General features: G+C 42.2%; 1 protein-coding gene across 3 annotated transcripts in view; it reads right to left on the bottom strand.

The window, feature by feature from the left end:
- Positions 1 to 15,661, bottom strand: part of plekhg5b (pleckstrin homology domain containing, family G (with RhoGef domain) member 5b) — a 110,831-nt gene extending 95,170 nt beyond the window's left edge. The window contains exon 1 of one of the 3 annotated variants that reach the window (XM_021317026.2): positions 14,710 to 15,661. In XM_021317026.2, the coding sequence (XP_021172701.2) occupies positions 14,710 to 14,791 (82 nt within the window). In that variant the 5' untranslated portion in view covers positions 14,792 to 15,661. Of the gene's footprint in view, positions 1 to 167; positions 326 to 14,709 lie in introns of those variants that run through there. The other 2 variants (XM_012863436.3, XM_021317009.2) reach the window with 2 other exon arrangements.
- Positions 15,662 to 19,221: the final 3,560 nt, after the last annotated feature.

Genomic DNA, 19,221 nt, shown 5'->3' with positions numbered 1-19,221 from the left:
ACATTTAACAACGGCTCTGTCTCCTCCCAAAAAAAAGAAAAAATCCCTTCAATAATGCTGTCTGACTCAATCCACATGTTCATGCTGCATCCATTATACAGTTTCCCCATTTCCAGACACACAACAAGGCCCGAGGAGTTGATCCGCCCATTTAAAGTTTAGCTTACCAGACAAATCATAGATGACATCCAGTGATGATGACCACGAGTAGCGCTCCATTGTCATTTGATTGATGGGAGGCATCAAAGCCTCCAGCTCATATCCACCCCTCTTCTTCCAGTACAGAAACATCTTCAAAGACGGGGGTTCTTTAAATAGTTATGAATGACAGGCCTGAATTAAATCATTACCATAAAACTGATCTTCACCTGTACTAAACGGGTAAATTATCATAACCCACCATCTCATCTTCACTTAAAACGGAAAACCAAACTTCTAACATTAAATCCTGGCGATATCTCTGAAAAATCAAACCTGACAGCACAGCTAGACTTTAAATTATGCCATCTGCCAGTATGTTCACGCAAACTTTCCCCCTGCGTCATTACCTTATCCAGCTTGCACTTGCTAATACTTGCTTTAAACCTCCTCAATCTGACCAGTCGTGAAGATATAGTTAAGACGGCAGATGAACTCCCCTTAACGTACAAGCCATTACATCTCCAGGGTACAAGAACCTTGAAACACCTCCTGTACAAAGCAATGACTAATACACCTCCATGGACCTTCTGTCCCAGTTCCCTCTTCCTGTTGATCCTGTAGACCTTTCTGGGTTTTCCACTAATCGTCCACTGAAAGCCACCCACCGGGCACCATCGAGCACCAACTGCTGCCCTCTTTTAATCCATTTAAGCGGGCTATTCCCGACTAAAATTACAGGCGTCCAGCTGCTAAAAGGTGTAGCGATCTTATCTCCTGGCGTAAGCAACAGTTCCTATCCTGCTGCCTTCCTTGAGCCTTGATCTCATCCATGGTAAAGTTTCCTCAAACTGCACAAAACTCTTCTGAGAGTCAAGCAGCTCATGTGTAGGATCTCCTGGCGACGAAGTGAGGTGGGGGGGGACTTTCTGCCCACTCCATCGGACAAGTGTTGTATTCATGCTGAGGTGAGTTGCATGCTGGGACGAGCAATCTGGGCCAATGGCTTTTGGACCGGCTGACACAAAGATCTCTTTTTGAGCACCCTCCTACATCCAGACGGGACTTTCTTTATGTCTTGCTCAAACTGTAAACGGCTGACATTTTTCTGCATTGATTAGTGCCCTCGCCCTTTATGGATCTTGAAAGATTTATTTCCCTCCATGAATGCACCAGCTCTGTGCAGAGGGCTCCCAGTCATTTCTGTGGAGGTACAATGAACACATTGGCCTCCTCGGATATGAGAATGAGCCACAGAAGTCTCGTTATAAAATACTCAACTGAGACAAAGCACTCCATTTCCCAAAACATCTGTGAAGAACAGCTGAAGGGGTTGAAGCAACATGCAGAGACATTTCCAGACAAGACATAATATTTTCCGCCACTGTTGCTGAAATGTTCAAGCATGGCTATTATGCGTCTAAAACTGGAGAAGATATACTGTGAGAACGCACTGCACCGGCCGGGGCAAAGGAGAGACGTTGTCACACATAGCGACCCACATGTCCAATTTTGGGATACGAAATTAGAGGGTAGGATGAGAGCTGGTTTGCTGCTCAGCTCCGGGCCTTGAAGACATATGGTAATAATCTGAAGCAGCTTTGAGCTGCTCTGGTTCCCTTTGAATGAGGAGAGCAGTCGGGCAGGAAGAGAACGCGGCTGCAAACACAAGGGCCAATTTCCACCTACTGCAGAAACAAAGCGGGAAGCCGAGGGGGTATCGGACCTTTTATCTTCCTTCACAAGATCAGCTTTTAATAAAGGGGCCCTTTTGTAAGCAATACCGAGTCTTGTTGTGTCAGTAGTATCGACAATGAAAGACAGATTAATTGGATTTTCCTTAAACAGTAAAAGGCTTCATAGATACGTCATTTGTAAAGGACTTTATAAGAAGAGAAAATATATTCTTAACAGAAGGTTAAAGACTGGAAGATCGGAGCAGAAAAGTTCACCTTCTGTCTACGATCAGGTCCGGGTGAAAGCCTTAATAAAGATTTGAGTTTAAAGGAGCTACAAGTGAGACATTTACTATTAAATCAACCTAAATCTTTCTCATTTGTCATCTGGGATGGAAGTAACATTCTCTATTAACAATCTGTCAACAGTGTCTTAGTTACATTTAGCCCGTGTGTACTTCCTGGTTCCTGAGCCAATCACATGAAAGTTCCTAGGGTTCCCAAAACAGAGGGGACCATTTGGTATTTTATGTTGGCAAAAGAGCGACAGCCTGCAAACATGCAAGCCAGTAAGAGAAGCGGACCAGAAACAAAACAGAAAACATCATATACCTGTTCTGTGGAAGTAAAAATTCACAACAGCAACACACTGTTTAAAAACGGCATATTAGATTGTTGTGATTGGCAAGCTGTGGTACTGCATTGAGCCACAAGGTGTCAGTATTACTTATAGCTCCTTTAAAAATTACAAAGAAACACTGCTGGCCACTGCTTTAGTGTCTGAAATAATATCTTAACTCGATGGACCCACTGACAGACCTATTGCTCCCATTAATTTGGCATATGTTCTTTTTCCTATAGAAAGTAGTCTGGAATTGCTCACCTTGGGGCCCTCTTTCCTGATACTGACCAATAACAGGCGTTGGCAGGCTTTATATGTTGAGTGACGTGCAGCGCCCGAGAATCCCTCAGCAAAAACAAACAAGATGGCCGCCGCTAGGGAGTGTTCTTTTGCTAGTGAGCCATCTTCTGTTTTAAAAAGAACCATTTACCATAGTCTCCGCTCAACCACAGCTCGCCATGTTGAATTATGTTGTGAAATGTTGACAGTGAAAGTCTGATTTTTCCTTTTTTTTTTTTTTTTTTTTTTTTTTTTAAAACGGAAATGTCCGCAGTTTCTGACTGGTTTACTTTGCTCCTGCTAACCCCACCCCAGAAAAAGCCCTCTATGGGAGCAGCTCCAGACTAACTTCAGCTGTATCGAAGAAAAAGTCTGGCTGGCCAGGCTAGTCCTAGCCCAGTGTTTCTGTATTTGTGTCTGTCATTTCTTCTTAACCTTCAGCTTATTGTGGCAGATGGCTGCTCATACCGAATTTAATTGTGTAGGAGGATTTCTCCTTTTTAAGTAGAGTGGTTCCTCTCCACCATGTGGTTGTTAAAGATAAGGGATCGCTGCAAAGTCAATGACTTTTACGCATTTTTCATGTTTCCTTAAATAAATGTTTACCATCTTATAATAATCACTATCATCAACTTTATTTATAAAACATTTTACCACCAACCACAGCTGATACAAAGTGCTCAACATTAAAAACAATAAAATGATACCAAGGCATAAAATGGAAAAACTATGCACACAATAATAAATTAAGAAACTCGGTACAAAACTCGATAGAAGAATGCAAATACAGATTAAAAACCACACCAGTAAAAATGAAGTGAAATCAAATCTCAGTTGGTTTGAAGGCCAGTGAGTAAATGTAAGTTTTTAAACGAGTTTTAAAATCAGAATCAGACGTACTTTAATAATCCCAGAGGAAAGTTACTTAAAATGGACAATGAGGGGGGCCTGTCGTATGTGCATGGGTAGAGCGTTCCATAACTTTGGGGCCCCAATAGAGAAGGCCCCGTCTCCTCTAAACTTCTGCTTTGAGCTGGGAACCACCAGGAGCAACTGGTCAGCGGACCTAACAGACCAATTAGTGGTGTAATGGTGGAGAAGATGTACCAAGTATGGCGGGGCTCGGTTATGTAAGACTTGTAAGACTAACAAAAAAACAAAAAGGAATTGTTAAAGAACTCTAAAATCCACTGGGAGTCAATGAAGAGAAGCCAGAACCGGAGTAATGTGCTCCCTTTTACGCGTTGCTGTTAAAATTCGTGCAGCAGCATTTTGCACCAGTTGCAGCTGACCAAGTAAAGACTGCCTGATTCTGAGATAAAGGGAACCAACCGCGATGAAATAAAAGTGTGGATTACTGTTTCCAACTGTTTCCTTGAAAGAATAGCTTTTATTTTTGCCCTTTTTCTCAAATGATAAATTCTAGACTTCACTGTGGCCTTTAAAAAGGAGCATTACAAGTCATTCATCCCTGCTACTATCAGACTTTACTATGCTGCACGATAACTGCAATAACCTGTGCAATAATCCTGCTAAATAAGAGACTTCCAAGTCTCTTATTTAGCAGACTTCTCAGTTCTTCCCCCATCTCCTTGAATAATGATTTTTTCTGTTATATATTGCAGTTGTGCTGCCTTTTTTTTTTCTTCTTTTTTTTTTTCTTTTTTTTTTTTTTACATGATGCGAGTGCTCTAATCCAAAGTCAAATTCCTTGTTTGTACCCACAAAGTAGGCAATAAAGTTGATTCTTATTATGATTCCACAGTAAACTTTGCAGCCAAAGTGTTAAAGCACGTAAAGGGTGGTGGGGACTAAAAGATAGAAAACTATTTTTTGCAGTAATTTGTGTACTCATTACCATTTTCTTTAGCAACAATATCACAAGCTTTTCCAAATGCCATGGAGCACTGTTTAAAAAAAAAAAAAAAAAAAAAACTTTTTGATTTGAAAAACATTTAAAATCACTTTGGGAAACATGAATAAAATTAAATGATTTCATGTTCTCCCAAAAATATCATCCAACTCATGTTTTGTCTTGTGAACTCAATATTCTGTAACATCCCCTGAGCTAGGTCTATCTGTAAGCTAAATAGTTTTGCAAAATCTAGCCAAGTCTGGACATGAACCTTCTGAGAAAAGCCTCAATTTGTCTAGACCGTCCTGAGGCCTAGACGAAGGAAGAATACAGTAGACAGTTTTCACATGTGGCAAACAAATTCCTGCAGCTCCTTTAAAAAAGGTGCCCTAGGCCTCCTGGCAGCTCCAGCAACCAGACTTATGAACTCTGGAGAGATGCCCTGTTGTACCTCGTTGCCCATTTACCAAATTTCATTAGAATTGCACTGTGCGTACCGAGTATGTGTCTTACATACTCTTGTGTAAGTCTCTTTTGATTGGCTTAAAGTAAAGTCAACTGGTTTGAAAGCTGCTTTTGGTTAATGAACTTTTCAGCTGGAGGTCCGAGGAAAAAAAAAATGTTCACAACTTTCTTTCCTCAAAGAAAATCTTTTAGAAATGATCCTGATTCCAGTTGAGAGTCTGTAGTGTTAAATGAATCTTTGCCCTCTTTTCCACATCACAACAGCGTACAACTTTTAACAAGAGTGTGTCTACTTTTTATAGAGAACGTAAAAACAAACAACTTGTGGTTTTATTTAGTCTGCTGGCTGTCTGAAGACGTCTCTCTGACAGCAAGACTCAAAGAGCAGCAGCCACCAGCAGACTCTTAACACTGAAGGTTTTTGGATTTCTCTGCTGGGATTTAAATAAAGAGTCGTATTTCTTAACCTGAACACAATATTCTTTGTTTCCTACATAAAAAAATTAGATTGCCTTCGTAACAAGCGTTTAGATTTTGAAGTAAGCCGACCAAACGTCTTTGGAAATAGGTTTTATTCCAATTAGTTGAGACAAGCAAGCGACCACTGAACTACCACAGCAAGACAAAAACGGGAAGAGAAAACGTATCCATGTCAAGCGTCGATGAACTACGTCCCCGGCAGATTCCCACTCGCTGGAGAATTAACGGTGTGCTGAGAAAATAAGTGAGAGAGTGGGTGCAATATGACAGGACTGTAAATGAGGCCTTTTGGAGCGTGTCTGCTGCAGGGAAAGAAGCAGAGCCTCATCCTACAGAGCGCCGTTCAAGGCTTCAGCACGGGTGTGTGGATGAAGGTTTTTGGGGTTATATTTAGCAAAGCAGCCCTTAACCAGTAAAGCGTTGGTCTCAGGAACTTAGACAGCTGGATATCTAAACGTATGCTGCAACACATTTTTCCAGCATACTGATTCCTTTTATTTCGACATTCGCACCTTTAATTATCAGGTGGTTTCCGATTATGCCACGATAAGAAATCTAAAATCCCCATCTTGTCTTTTTCCAATACGTTTTGCAGCAGTAATGTGATAAGGCTGAACCTGGTAACCCTGCACAGTCACATCAAGTGACGCAGACATGCACAACAACCCCGGTGAAGCAAGATCACCTCGATTAAGCTGTTCTCAGAGCAGATAGTGTTATCAAACCAAACTGCGCTGGCCAAACTTTCCAACACCACCATTTTTTCCTGCAGTGATGGCTGCACCACTGAACGACACCCACCCCGATTAAATAGAAACAGAGTCCTATCTACTGACTTCATTATGCTTTTTATTTTTTTTATTTTTTTTAAAAAACTTTCAAAGTTGCTAAATATTTTTTTTTACATTTTGTTTCTAGGATCAAAAGCTTAATCAGGGGCGGAGGCTGTAAATTAGCCTTTGGCTAGAAGCCCTGTCTATGGGGGATGTTTAGCTGTATTGTACCTGTAAAATTAATTAAAAATTAATGAAGTATACCCTTCCCCTTAAGGGGGCCTGCCTTTTGCCACGCCACAGCTGTAAACAAATTGTTCTTAATTGACCCTGCCTGGTTAAATAAAAGTATGAACTGTAATTAATGTTTCCAAGCGCCAACAATGATTTGATTGTCAATTATGTGTTTTAAACTTCTTACAACTGTTTGTTCCATGAAAACAATAAGTCTCATCTTTACATTTCACCGTGACAAAATTGGAATTTTAGACTCGTTAGAAACAATTACGCCTTCAAATGCAACGTGCATAAAAGACTAACATTGGTTTGGTTTGATCTATAAAAATATTTGCTTCATTTTAAATTACAAAGGAATAATTCTCAATGTCCGACAAATTTATAAAATGTGTCTGACCTTTGATTTTTCGCCATTCCCATTTCGTTCAGGGTTTATTTAGGGTTCTTTTTTGTCCAAGTCTAAATTCACACTTTTTTATGGTGAGGGATGCTGACCAGATGATTGTGTATGTTCTCAAACTTTTAGCTTCCATGTGACTCCATGCTGGTCTCTGATTGGTTTCTTAAAGAGTCTAAGGCAGAAGCTCTCAGCACCAATGGAAAATCAGCACTTTTTATGCAATTCTTCATCCAATCAGATTGATTCATGAAACCTGTCAATCAAAGGCACACTCCTGGCAGCCCAGATGCAAAGGCGCCAATGTCACTATAACATGATGCACACAGGAGTCAGACTACAAAAAAGATTAAAAAAAAACAGGACAGAATGGTGCCAGTGGAAGAGAATTTGGTTGTTTACTTACACAGTAGTATTTTCACAAGTTTTTCGCTGAAGGAAAAAAAAAGGCTGCAGATGTAATTTGGATCAGATCGACCAAACTTAAAATCCTTCAGCGGGGAAACGACTGGCTCTGTTAAATTTGACTTTATCGTTACATTTTAATTAACCTCCAACTTCTAGTGCTCACGCTCCCCCCAACCTTTATCATCACCATCTACCTACAACCTACGTACCATCACTATATTATTGCAACAATTACCAAGACAAAGCAAAAAACTTTTAAGCGCATATCTCCCAAACAGTTGCCTAAAACTGTATTTAAATGGAAGTTTAATTCAAAGTTGAAAGCTTCATCACAACGCCCAACAGTTTGTGGTGAGAGCTGAAAAGCTAAAGCGGCCTGCAGACCTGAGCCGGTTACTCCAGTTCTCAGGAGGAATGGGCCACAATTTCAGCAAACTGTTGGGAGAAGCTTGTGGAAGGATACAAAAAACATTTGACCCAATTCATACAGTTTAAAAAAGTTAATTCTACCAAATATTAAGGAAACGTATGTTAGCTTGTAAATTTGAGGAAATTTTTTTTCAAAAAAAAGGTCTCCCTCTTATCGCATTTAGCCAATAGAAATATATATATTTTTTGTTCCCACTGATGTAAAAAAATAAATGAAGGAAAGTTAGTCTGATTTTATTATAAACTAATCACCTACCGCAAAAAAGTTTTACCCAATATAACTTTGGTTATTCTTTGATGTTAAAATTTGTTTGACCATTTGTGTGCGTTACAAAGCGTACACACACACACACACAAAAAAGAACATTTTAAAAGAGAAAACCAAATTTTCTCCACAGCAGGCGCTGAATTAGATGCTAGCTTCAGCGTGGCTCCTCCAAGAAATTACAACAATTTGGTAAAACAGAAATTTAGCCATGCTTTGGAGGAAGTCGGCTGAGTAAGCCTAAACTCCCAATTAAAAATGTAAAATCATCACAAAGAGATCCTAGCAGGAACATTTTGTTTGGTTATTTCACGATGAATCCTAAAGAGGCCCGACACATCAACCGTCTACAGTCTGAGTCACAGCGACCATCCTCTGACAGAATCACTATGAAGCCCTGTATAATTAAACCGTCCATCCCTGAACCAGCAGCTCAGAGGAACCAACAACCGCTCCTCGGCTTGTTGACAGAAATAATCCCATAATTGAAACAATCTGGCTGAAATTGCAGTGGAGGCTCTACCTTTGAGAGGCCGATAACAGAGTCGATGGCAATCAAAAACACTTATTCGCTAAAAGTACAGTTATTGTCAGGTGGAGGGCTGCAATATTCATAAACAGTCATTTAGCCTGGGTGGAGGTTAGAAGTGTGGAGTGACACATTCAGAGATAAACGCTTCCAGTTCTGTTTTTTTCCCCTCCTCAGAGAAGGTGTGTGCGAGTGTGTTTGACCTTAACGTACCCTCTTTAATTATCTACTGCTTACTTTAAAAAGGGAAGCAGCTCACCGTTGGCCTTAAACGCAATGAGAACACGGAAGGCTCTTTGATCGACTTGCGTTGTTTCAAGTTTGCCGACTGACGTCTTTTGTCATTTTTAAAGACAAGACTACAACTGAAATCAAGCAAATATAAAAGCATTAAAAAAAAAATTTGTGTATCTGAAATGCAAGCTGAGAAAATAAAAGTCATTGCATCAGTTCGGGCTTCTGTTTTCCGGCAGCCAAGTGTGAGAGAGACTGATGGCAGGAAAACCCGCGTGAGGAAAGACTGGAGAAAATTAAGCCTCCAGCTGTGGGACATTTATGCGAATGACTTCATCCCTGACTGCAAACCGGCTGGAACTGCAGTCGTGTGGGAATCCCGCAACGCCCGTTTGTGTGCAACATGATAGTCACCTGTGCTTAGCAGGGAGAGCCTCATCAAAAGATCACCTCATCAAAAGATCACCTCTAGATTTGCATACTTTCTTGTTTTGAGCAGCATGTCCACCTTCCTTTTGTCCGTTGCAGGTTAGAAAGGTCTACTAAAGGCCCAAACAAAGTTTATTTCGTTCAACACAAAAAAAAAGCTTTAGGAAACACCCTCTCCTCTCTACCTCGCATCAGAAAGCTCACCTCATGATCACAGCTTAGTTGTTACAGAGACGCACACTTCCCATAATAGCAAGTCAAGTTGGGTTATGTTCTGTAAAGCCTCTTAGCCCAGGTATCTGGTTTTACAGAACCATGCCTTTCCATCAAACTCACCATCTGCAACTAAAGGATGAAGCAACCCAAATTGCTTGTGTAGAATTTGGTTGAATCCTGATCAGTAAGGTGAGCAACAGCAATAATTACACAACACAGGACAGCTTTAACATACTCCCCCGAGAGCAGTCACTGTCATTTCAGACGCGAAAAGATGCGGTCTGCCCCCCCCCCCCATGCACACTTTGTCAACAGTTTAAAGTAATGTTTTATAGTATAAATATCCTACTGTATAGGGGATTTACCCGACTGTATTGTAGCAGGAGAGCTCTTAAAGTACGTTTACACCATAGAAGGCAAATTTCTTGCATTGATCGCCTGCCGTTGGTCACCTGACAGTTCGTCTCTCAGACAGTTTGCTTGGACACCACGCCGACATTTCGTCCAGCGCGTCATCAAATAGGAGGAGCGTGAATCTGTTTGCCGGTTCTTCTCGTTTGTTCAACACACCACGGCACAGACCTCATTTTACGAGCAAGTGACGGTACTGTACGTAATGCGGAAAGCAGAACATCGGCGTCGGCGTCCCTGAGTCCACCAGATCCCTCCAGAGACGCACCCGGGTCAGAGAGTACCACAGTCTGCTCCAGGAGCTGCGTCTGGATGGCCCTCGGTTCCAGCGGTACTTCCGTCTGTACCGGACCCAGGACGATGCTGTCCTATGTCAGGGAACGAACTACAGGCGTCGGTCAGTAAATCCATCAGTGATGAACAGAAATATAGCCTTATCGCATTGTCTAAATATGTAACAGAAACATTTTGTGCTTAAATAAATGGATCAGCAGCACCCTAAAGGTAAGGCGTATTGACAGAAGTTCAGAATGTGGAATTCATGCTAAATTTCTTTCACTCTAGTCGCGTCTCCACCGCGTTGTTCGCAGTTTTGCATCCCTCTATTCGCCCATTTCGCGTTGTTGCCGTCACTGAGCTTTAATTCCCTCCTGATCACACCTTCACATAGCAACAGCATCTAAATCACTTGCTCCATTCGCCCTGTTTGCGTGAACGCACCTTTACAGTTACTTTGGTTCGACCAGGCGCAGACCTGCCCAATACGTTGAATCCCAAATCAACACTACAATTTCAATGTGTGCAATGACCAAACACAAACTGCTTGATTACAACATTTAGTACAAAATTTCACTTGCCATGCTTTCAACCCCTGCATGCCAAAATGTTCTCCAATCATTCCAGATGATGGACTTTTGCAGTATACATGTCCACAGCTGATACAGATCTTGGTGACAAAGATGCTACAGCGCATGGAGCGTGCTGGGCTCATGGTGATTACGGAAAAACAAGATCCCTGAGGAAAATTTGTGTACATTGAAATATCATTGCAACATACAGCAATGACAATTTTCTGTTATCCTAGGATTGTGCAGCCCAATCAGGAGTCATTATTAAACCGTCAGGGTGTGAATGGCTGAATGACTAAACTGTAGTGTGAAGCGCTTTGGAGGTCGTCAAGACTAGTTAAAAAATAAAAATAAACAAAAAGCTAAATCAGCAGAGTTGATGTAAATATCTAAAGTACATGATTTCCTTTCCCACCCATGTGCTCATTAAGCTGTTAAGTGCAGTTATCAGAAGATGATTAAATGACTGCGACGCTACCACACTTTTCAAAAATAAGACACAGAGGACCACAAGTCGGAATGAAAATGACAAGACAGAAGAGCTTCAAAGGGGAATCCCCGCTGCCGAAGAAATACGACTCTAGGACATCTTCAAATATCACAACAGGTTTAAACTCCCTCGTTTCCCCAAAAGGAACATTCCTTTTTTCCTTAAAAAAAAAAAAAAAAAGCCCCATCTCTGAACACAGTGAAGAGCTCTGCCAGGGAAATATTCTAATACAAGAGAGCCATAATACTGAAATCCATGGAAATAGGCATGTTTGCTGTTGGACACAATAGAGAGGATTACTGCACAAGTGCATGAATAAACTTAATTATAGCCTGTAACACAGTTTACACTCAACCAAGAGGTGGAGACCAACACTACTGAGTCAGTTTTGACCAGTTCTGACTGCGGTGGAAAAACAAAGCGCTCCTTTAGTCGTTTTGAAACCAGACATTAAAATCAAATTTAAAAAAAAAAAAACAACTCTCCAGGGCCATTGGTGTTAAGGATGAGATTGAGGGGAGAATGCAGCTTTTGCATGCAAAATAAATACTAGAATATGCTGTATCATAGCCCGAGAATGAGAATAAAAAATAAAAAAAGGAGGCAGAGAAACTGTGACCTGGCATGGCTTGAGGAAGAGAAATGCAAAGAAAGGAAAGAGAAAGGAAATCACAGTGGAACAATGGAGTGACGGCCCAGAGAAGGAAGTTTAGAACGCCAACAGGCCTCGTGCCAGCCTAAAAATCACTAACATACATGCACCAGACACGCATACCACGGCGCACACACCCAACTTATACCAGTATCCAGCAGAGAGACTGAACCCTTCTCCATATGCTCTCCCAGCACTGAGAGCCTATAAAGCTTAAGTCCCACGCAACTCCACTTAGAGAATAATCTGAGTGTCCATCTCACAGCAGGCCTCCACCTTACTGCCGTCGTCATAGCTGCTCCAATCTCCTCTTCTCTTCAGGTGCTTTGAGAGCCAGATCAGGTTTGGGATCTAAAAATGAAACAAACTCTCGGCCAATGTATGTCTCCAAGTATAGAACTGACCTCATCCTTAGAGCTAACTCTGAAGGCTTTAGGGAAACGGACTTCCTGTTGATCGGGGAAACCTTTGTCACATTACAACGCCATCTTTGATGCATTTTAATACGATTTTTTGTGATAGACAAGCACAAAGCACTTGTTTTCCTTCTTCTTGCCAATCTTCAGAGGCGAGATCTGAATGTCTAATAAATGTCCGGTCAACAGATTCCCTCACCTGAGCAGTGGATCTCCTCAGCTCCTTAAGCAAGGCGCTAAGAAAAAGTTAACTAAAAGACGTTTTGCTCAGAAGTCAAGGTTAGGAGGCTTGGCTGAAAGAGAATTCTTAAAAACCAGCATTAGATATAAAAATCTGCATTTTACCCTGAGACTTGTTCAACATAAAAAAAAAAAAAGAAAAACATTTCTGAGAGTATATTTGTGAGATGAAGATTACATTTCTCCAACACATTTGCTGAAATTCTTCCTAGACCCGCCGTCCAACATTCCCAAACTCCAGCTCAGCGACTTTGCGCCACTGTGACAACATTAATAAAGCGAAGGGGTTCGTGGCCCCGGACTGCCTAATTGTCCAAAGAGCGAATCGTATCAGGCGGCGCGGAGATTCCCAGCCTGTGCTCCTTGTTTTTCAGAGAAGAACAGAGACCAGACAAGACATCTGGTCCCAGATTAGACCTGTGTGTTTAAGACAGGCTTAAGACTCCGGTGGCCTGGAACACTGAGGGGTTCCAGACTCAACCAATTAAGGCCGCTAAACTTTAAACTCTCTGCTTACTTTACTTACTGCGTGAACCCATGAACTGCATGCATCACGCGTGAACATGTACCGTCAGGCAGACAGCGCAAAGCACTTTGGAGTAGAGATAAAAAAAAAAAACTATCCATTTATAGATTCTAAACTTTAAGGGGTTTTAGTTATCGGTCAGCGTGTTTTATAATTCATGACTAAACTACCGCGGCTACATGCACCATTTATCTGTGCGTATTGCCTGGATATGTAAAACAGAAGCTGTAAGGCTGCAAGGGAAGTCCGGACACATCTAAACTATAGCTGGGAGAGAAAAACACTGCAATAAACGGGATTGGGCTGCAGATTTATAAAAGTGGATATCCATCGTCCTGAAACAGGACTTCAGAGCAGCCTGTTGCGTCTCCTCTGACTTTAAATAAGCCCGTCTTTCTTTGCTTTAATGCCTCAGGGTTTCTTTGCCAAGTTTCTGCAAAAGCTTGGCATGAGTATGTTTGCATTTATTGTCCAGATCTGGATAAGTATGGAAAGGGGGAAAAAAAACGATACAGAAACATCTTTATATTTACAGACTTCAGTTCTGGTCACATTGTCTAGACCCGTCATGTCCAGCTCCAGTCCTCAAGGACAGGTCTCCGGCGCGTTTTAGGTCTGACCCTGCTTCATAAAAGGTCATAAAGGTGTCCAGAATCCTGCTGATTAGGCACTTGTTGGGTTCAGCTGTGTCGAACCAGGACAACCCTAAAACATGCAGGACACCAGCACTGCAGGACTGACTTTGGACACCCGTCTAAACTCAGCCGTCTGTCCGTTAGTCCAATCTAGCTCAGGGGTCCACAGTTCCGGTCCTCGAGGTCCGGTGTCCTAACCTGACTCTCGCCCAGATGGATTTCGTTCCGCACATTGTGATGTAGTGTGTGGAGCCCGAGCTCGGCGGACGGAATCCATCTGGCGAGAGTCAGGTTACCGGCGTCCTGCAGCTTTTAGATGTGTCCCCGGTCCAACACACCTGAATCAAAAGGCTGCATTAGCTCCTCAGCATGCAGTCAACTTCTCCAGAGTCCTGCTAATGACCTGATTATTTGACTTAGACAACTTTATTTGTCATTTTGTATGCACAGAGTGCATACAGAACGAAATTTCATTGCATTTGATTCAGGTGTGTTGGACCAGGGACACAGCTAAAAGCTGCAGGATGCCGGACCTCGAGGACCAGAATCACTGAAGCATTTTGTCCATCCATCCATAAGTCTGTGCATTTGTCCATTGCTACATCTATTTGCTGCCCATTTGTCTTTTAAAGTATCCATCTGTGGCCATTCATTCATCAGTCAATCTACCCATCCACTCTTCTGATTCTCTGGCCATCCACTCATTCAATTGTCCATCCATTCACTCATGCATTTGTCCAGCAGGGTTACTTTTGAAAACATGACCTAGACAGAATGCCTGCAGTAGATTCTGTAACATTCATTTATACATGAACAAAATGGCAAAATCTGGCCTGAAACCCTTTTAGTCTGAGTCTGGGAAAGTTCTGGTCATAAACTGTAGGAACCATAATGTCTGGAGGAACCCCCCCAGACTCTGAACTGGTGGATCAAAGTCTGGGGAGCTGCTCTGCTCTAGGTAACTCACCCAAACAAGCCTGACTCTGGGAGGCTGACCTGGCCCGTCCACAGAGTCAGACCGGTGCACCAACACAAACAGCACACACACTTTCTACTTACTCAGTCTTAATCTGAGTCCCAGCCAGCTCCTTGGAGGCGATTTGTGCAGAACCGAATTCATGCTCCACTTGTTCGGAACCATCAGTCCTTCTCACAGAGCCCCCCTCCTCCTCCTCTTCCTCCTCCTCCTCCAAAAAACGAGCTCCTTCTCTGGTCTTTGTCGGCGTTTCGAAGCTCCGCGCAGATCCGACGCTACTGCGTGTTCGGCAGTCTCATTGTTGGGGCCATTTTCACTTCGCTCCCCGCTGCCATGAAGACGGATCGTTGCGCGCAGGCTGGTTCGGGACAGCTCGGCTCGGCTCGGTCCGGCGTGGAGCACAATGCAGCACGCAGCTCAGATCACAGAGCCAAAGACAAAAAAAGTAAAGCCAAGCATCGCTCGGCGCACGCCAGCGGAAAGTTCCCCGAACTACCCGGCGCTGCGCTGGGGGGGTTGTTCCGGCTGCAGGCTGGACGGACGCAGCGCTCTGCGGTAAATGATGACCTGTTGCAGGAACAAAAAAAAAGGAGCAGAGCTCTCCTCTGCGTCGACATGAAAAGGAAAAACAAAAGACAAAACAATGCACCTCTGCTGGTGAAGCTCGGTCTGCACGGGAATGAGGGGATTAGGAGAGGACGAAGATCTTCTCCGGGTGGGGGCTTTTAAAGCCGCCGCTCCAAGGAGGGATTTCCTCCCAGCAACTTTACACAAGGCGCAGGCTGCTGGAGCCGGATTGTGCTGCGTGGACTGGTGTCCGATCGACCATCCGGTTGCCCTCCATTCATTCGGACTGCCTAGTTGCTCATGAAGACTCGCTGTACTTTGTCGCTCTAGTGGCCAAGCGGCAGCATTTCCATCCAAACGCGCTCAGAGGGGAGAGAGAGAGAGAGAGAGAGAGACAGGAGGCGCTCGTCCAGGTTTTACGGTTCTATTTCCTGCTGAACGTTCAGCTTTGTTGCACGTTTAGTTTATTTCCTGATGACTGGTAAAAGGGGCAAAATGTGTCAAACGTTTCTGCTTCCAACTTAAATTCAAAATGAACCGAAAGTCCCGCTGGGCCTGGTCAGGGTGGCTGATTGGAGCAGCTTAATGAGCTACAGATTGGGAGCAGGTGGTGAAGGTGCGCTCTGGTTGGCTCCAGGTGGGAACCCCCTCCCGTGTGCGAGACACGATTAAAAAAGGTAGACTCGTAAATCTTGACACGCAGGTGAGCTTGGTGCGTTTTTATCCCAGGACATGTTTCAGGAATCAGAAAGGAGACAGTGAGCTCTTCAAGCTGAACTCACCATGTGTCCAATCCCAGCCTCAGATCCACGCGCAGTGGGACAGGGGCCAACAGGGGCCAGTGCTCTTGAAGAGTTGGTCCTGGCCCCTGTACTGAACACATTATACTAAATAGACTTCTTATGATGTTATGCACTGAAACTGTAACTGATTGGACTATTTATTTATTTATTTTTTTACTTTATAGCTTTAAGGTGTTGCACTTCTAGCTTCAGCCGTATTGAGTTAGATCACAGCGTTGGATCACCTGCTGGATCAGGGGCCTGCAACCTGCAGTTCCACAACCGCAAGTGGCTCTTCAGCTCTTAATGTATTGAATTACTGATCTGATCGAAATATTGCCCTGATTTAATTTTATTTATTTTAGTTGTTTTTTAATCCTTTTGTGCTGTGCCCCCCATGAAAAAAAAACAATGGCCCCAGCCTGCCCCCACATCACATGTCTGCAAGTATAATGGCAACATTAGCAACAATAACAAACTGCAGGAAATGGACCTCAATGCAAGCCAAAGAATGTTTCTTTCTTAATTGAGATATGATCAAATGGTCTGTATATGGAGCTGGATTGGTCATTTATTATTAGTTTTCATATTTAGTTTTTCTTTAACTGTGCCTTATTGCCATAAATTGTCAGTTGTTGCTAATAAACTTTGACAAGCTTACTAACTTTTGCAATAGTATGGGCTCTGGCGTGATTGGAGGACATTAAACCAGGTAGAGTATTACATATTCTGACTCAGCTGCTGTACTTTTGTCTCTATAACGATAAAGATTATCCGGATCAGACATTGTTGCTGAAATATTTGTTTTGCAGCATATAATTAGACTGTGTTTTGGGTATAAGGACAAAGTGGCATCACACCTTACTGACTTGCTACATCAGGCCTGAATAAAACTTAAAAAAAAAGACATTTGAAAAATGTTTTTTTTTTTTATCACCATACAATTTGAAATATAGAACAATGAGGAAGAGGAAGCACAGGTCAGTATGTTTACAGAATATATCCAAAAGTGCGGAAAAAAATACAAGGTGCATTCTAAAAATTTAAAAACAGCAATGGTCCAATGACAGGAACAAGAATTTGGGCATTTTCGTCAATATTTGATGTTATCTAGAGATCATCCGCCAGTCTCTCTATTTTTAAAACCTTTTGTTTTTCAGTTAAATCCATGCTTTGCTAGACTAACAGTTTAAACTTTGCTCCTATCTAACCAGTGCACCTTCTTCTCAAGGCTTTCTTCCAATCTTGTCTTTCTTCCCAGTCCTCGACATAGGCCAAACCTGAATTACTACTAAATGTCCTGTCAACAGATTCTTCCACCTGAGCTGAGGATCTTCTCAGCTCCTCCAGAGTTACCACGCACCTCCTGGCTGCTTCTCTGGTTAATGCTCTCCTAGCTGGTGGTGTTATTTTAGCTGGGTTGGTATGTCTTGATAGACATGTCTCATTCCATATTTGTACGATTGATTGAGCAGCTCTATGAGGAGTTCCGTTATTGGGGTGTATTTTTATACTACACGTAGTGACAAAGCGACTGTGGGAAAACAAAGTCAATGATTTGAAGCAGCCATCACAAAGCCCTGATCTAAGCAAAAGGACCTACACCCTGACTCAGTGACTCCAGTTCTGTCGTGACGTCTGTCCAGCTGTTGAATTGAGGTAAAGTTGAAGAAGTTGGAGCGGATCTTCCGTTTTTAGTGTTCCAACTGCATTTTGAATGCAGCAGTAGCGCCATCAGTAAAAGAGCCCAACTATAAGGTGCTAATATGACCATGATGACCGTTCTGAAGCCAAGTAATTAAATCTTTTTCTCATCCGAGCAAAAACGTTTTCACTAGATGTTCTTACTTACTTCCTTTCATCTAAAGATGGTTGAAACTTGAATGCAATTGGTTGGTCTAATGCAGGGGTCAGCAACCTTTACGTAGATCCATTTTTGCCCTCGGTCCAGCTAAACGAATTTGGTTTAAAGCCACAAAAGTTACACAACTCTTTGAAACAAAAGCTTGTTTTTGTGATCAACAGTTTTTTATTATTTAACCAACAGTATTTCTATGTTTAGGTTTAGTGCATTTTCTTCAATAGGACATTTGATTTTTATAGCAAATGGCATCAAAATGATGACAAGCAAGTTGTTTGCAACCCATTGACAAAAAGATACTTCATTTATCTATCGTGAAATATTCTATACACCATTAGTTTCTTTCTTTCTGGAAATGTTATGCATATATTGCAGAACTAAATGCATCTTAAAGCTGGCAATTTTAAATTACCTTTACATTTAGAAACATTGACCAGTAACCCCCCCCCCCTGCATTTTTGGTCTAAGTTTTTAAGGCCACATTAATATGTCCTTTATGGCCACAATGACTGAATGTCAACCAATGGTGGAACTGCACCAGCACGATGGTTTTCTTGTTAATGTTTGAATCTTAAATCCGATAAATAACATCTGCAGTCGTGTCATCACGACACATTTTAGTCCCTGACATAACTGGGATTTAAAGATCATTTTAATTTTAAATGCAAAATACTCCAAACAATCAATCGAGCCGTCCATGGAAACTGAATACATGCATATTGGTTTGTTTTCAGTGGCGCTTCTGCAACTGGATTTTCAATCTGATTTGCATGAGGGAAAACATGAGCCTAACAAAGCCAAAACAAAGGCCCCCTCCAAAATCTATTTGTGCTCTCCCATCCTCAATAAAAGGAGCGGTGAACAGTAAACAAAGAGACGCGAGCGGGGCGGATGGGCCTGTTCAAACAGTCCACTTATATTAGCAATTCTGTGCTTATGAGTGCTTGTTTCATCTGAAGGGAGACGGTTCTTTTCTGAGATAACTAAAATAAGTCTCAGCTGGGCTCTAAAAGGACCATAAAGCACTTTTCTACATGAATATTTCAGAGTGGCGTCTTGGCTGCTATTCCTGTAGCTTTTTAGCCCTTTAGGCCATGTGTGAGTCAGTTTTTATAGGAGTGCTGCAATTTAAAAGCAACAAATCATAACCTACATGTCTGCTGCCCCCTTCAGGAACAAAGGAGAATAATTTGATTCCTCACATCCAGAGTTTCTACACCTTTTTCATGTTAAAATTCCTCCATTTTCCAAATATAAAGGGCAATAAAATAAGAGACACTGCAAAGAGAATGTCTTTTGATGGGACTGTATTAAAAATAGGGCATAAAACAGCATTAACATATTTAATCACAACAATCATTGGCGTGTTGCAGGGGTGCTAATGC

The sequence above is a fragment of the Fundulus heteroclitus genome, chromosome 1, assembly GCF_011125445.2.
Source record: "Fundulus heteroclitus isolate FHET01 chromosome 1, MU-UCD_Fhet_4.1, whole genome shotgun sequence".
Taxonomy (NCBI): domain Eukaryota; kingdom Metazoa; phylum Chordata; class Actinopteri; order Cyprinodontiformes; family Fundulidae; genus Fundulus; species Fundulus heteroclitus.
The sequence above is the reverse complement of the archived record's forward strand: the minus strand, read 5'-3'. Positions and strand labels throughout refer to the sequence as shown.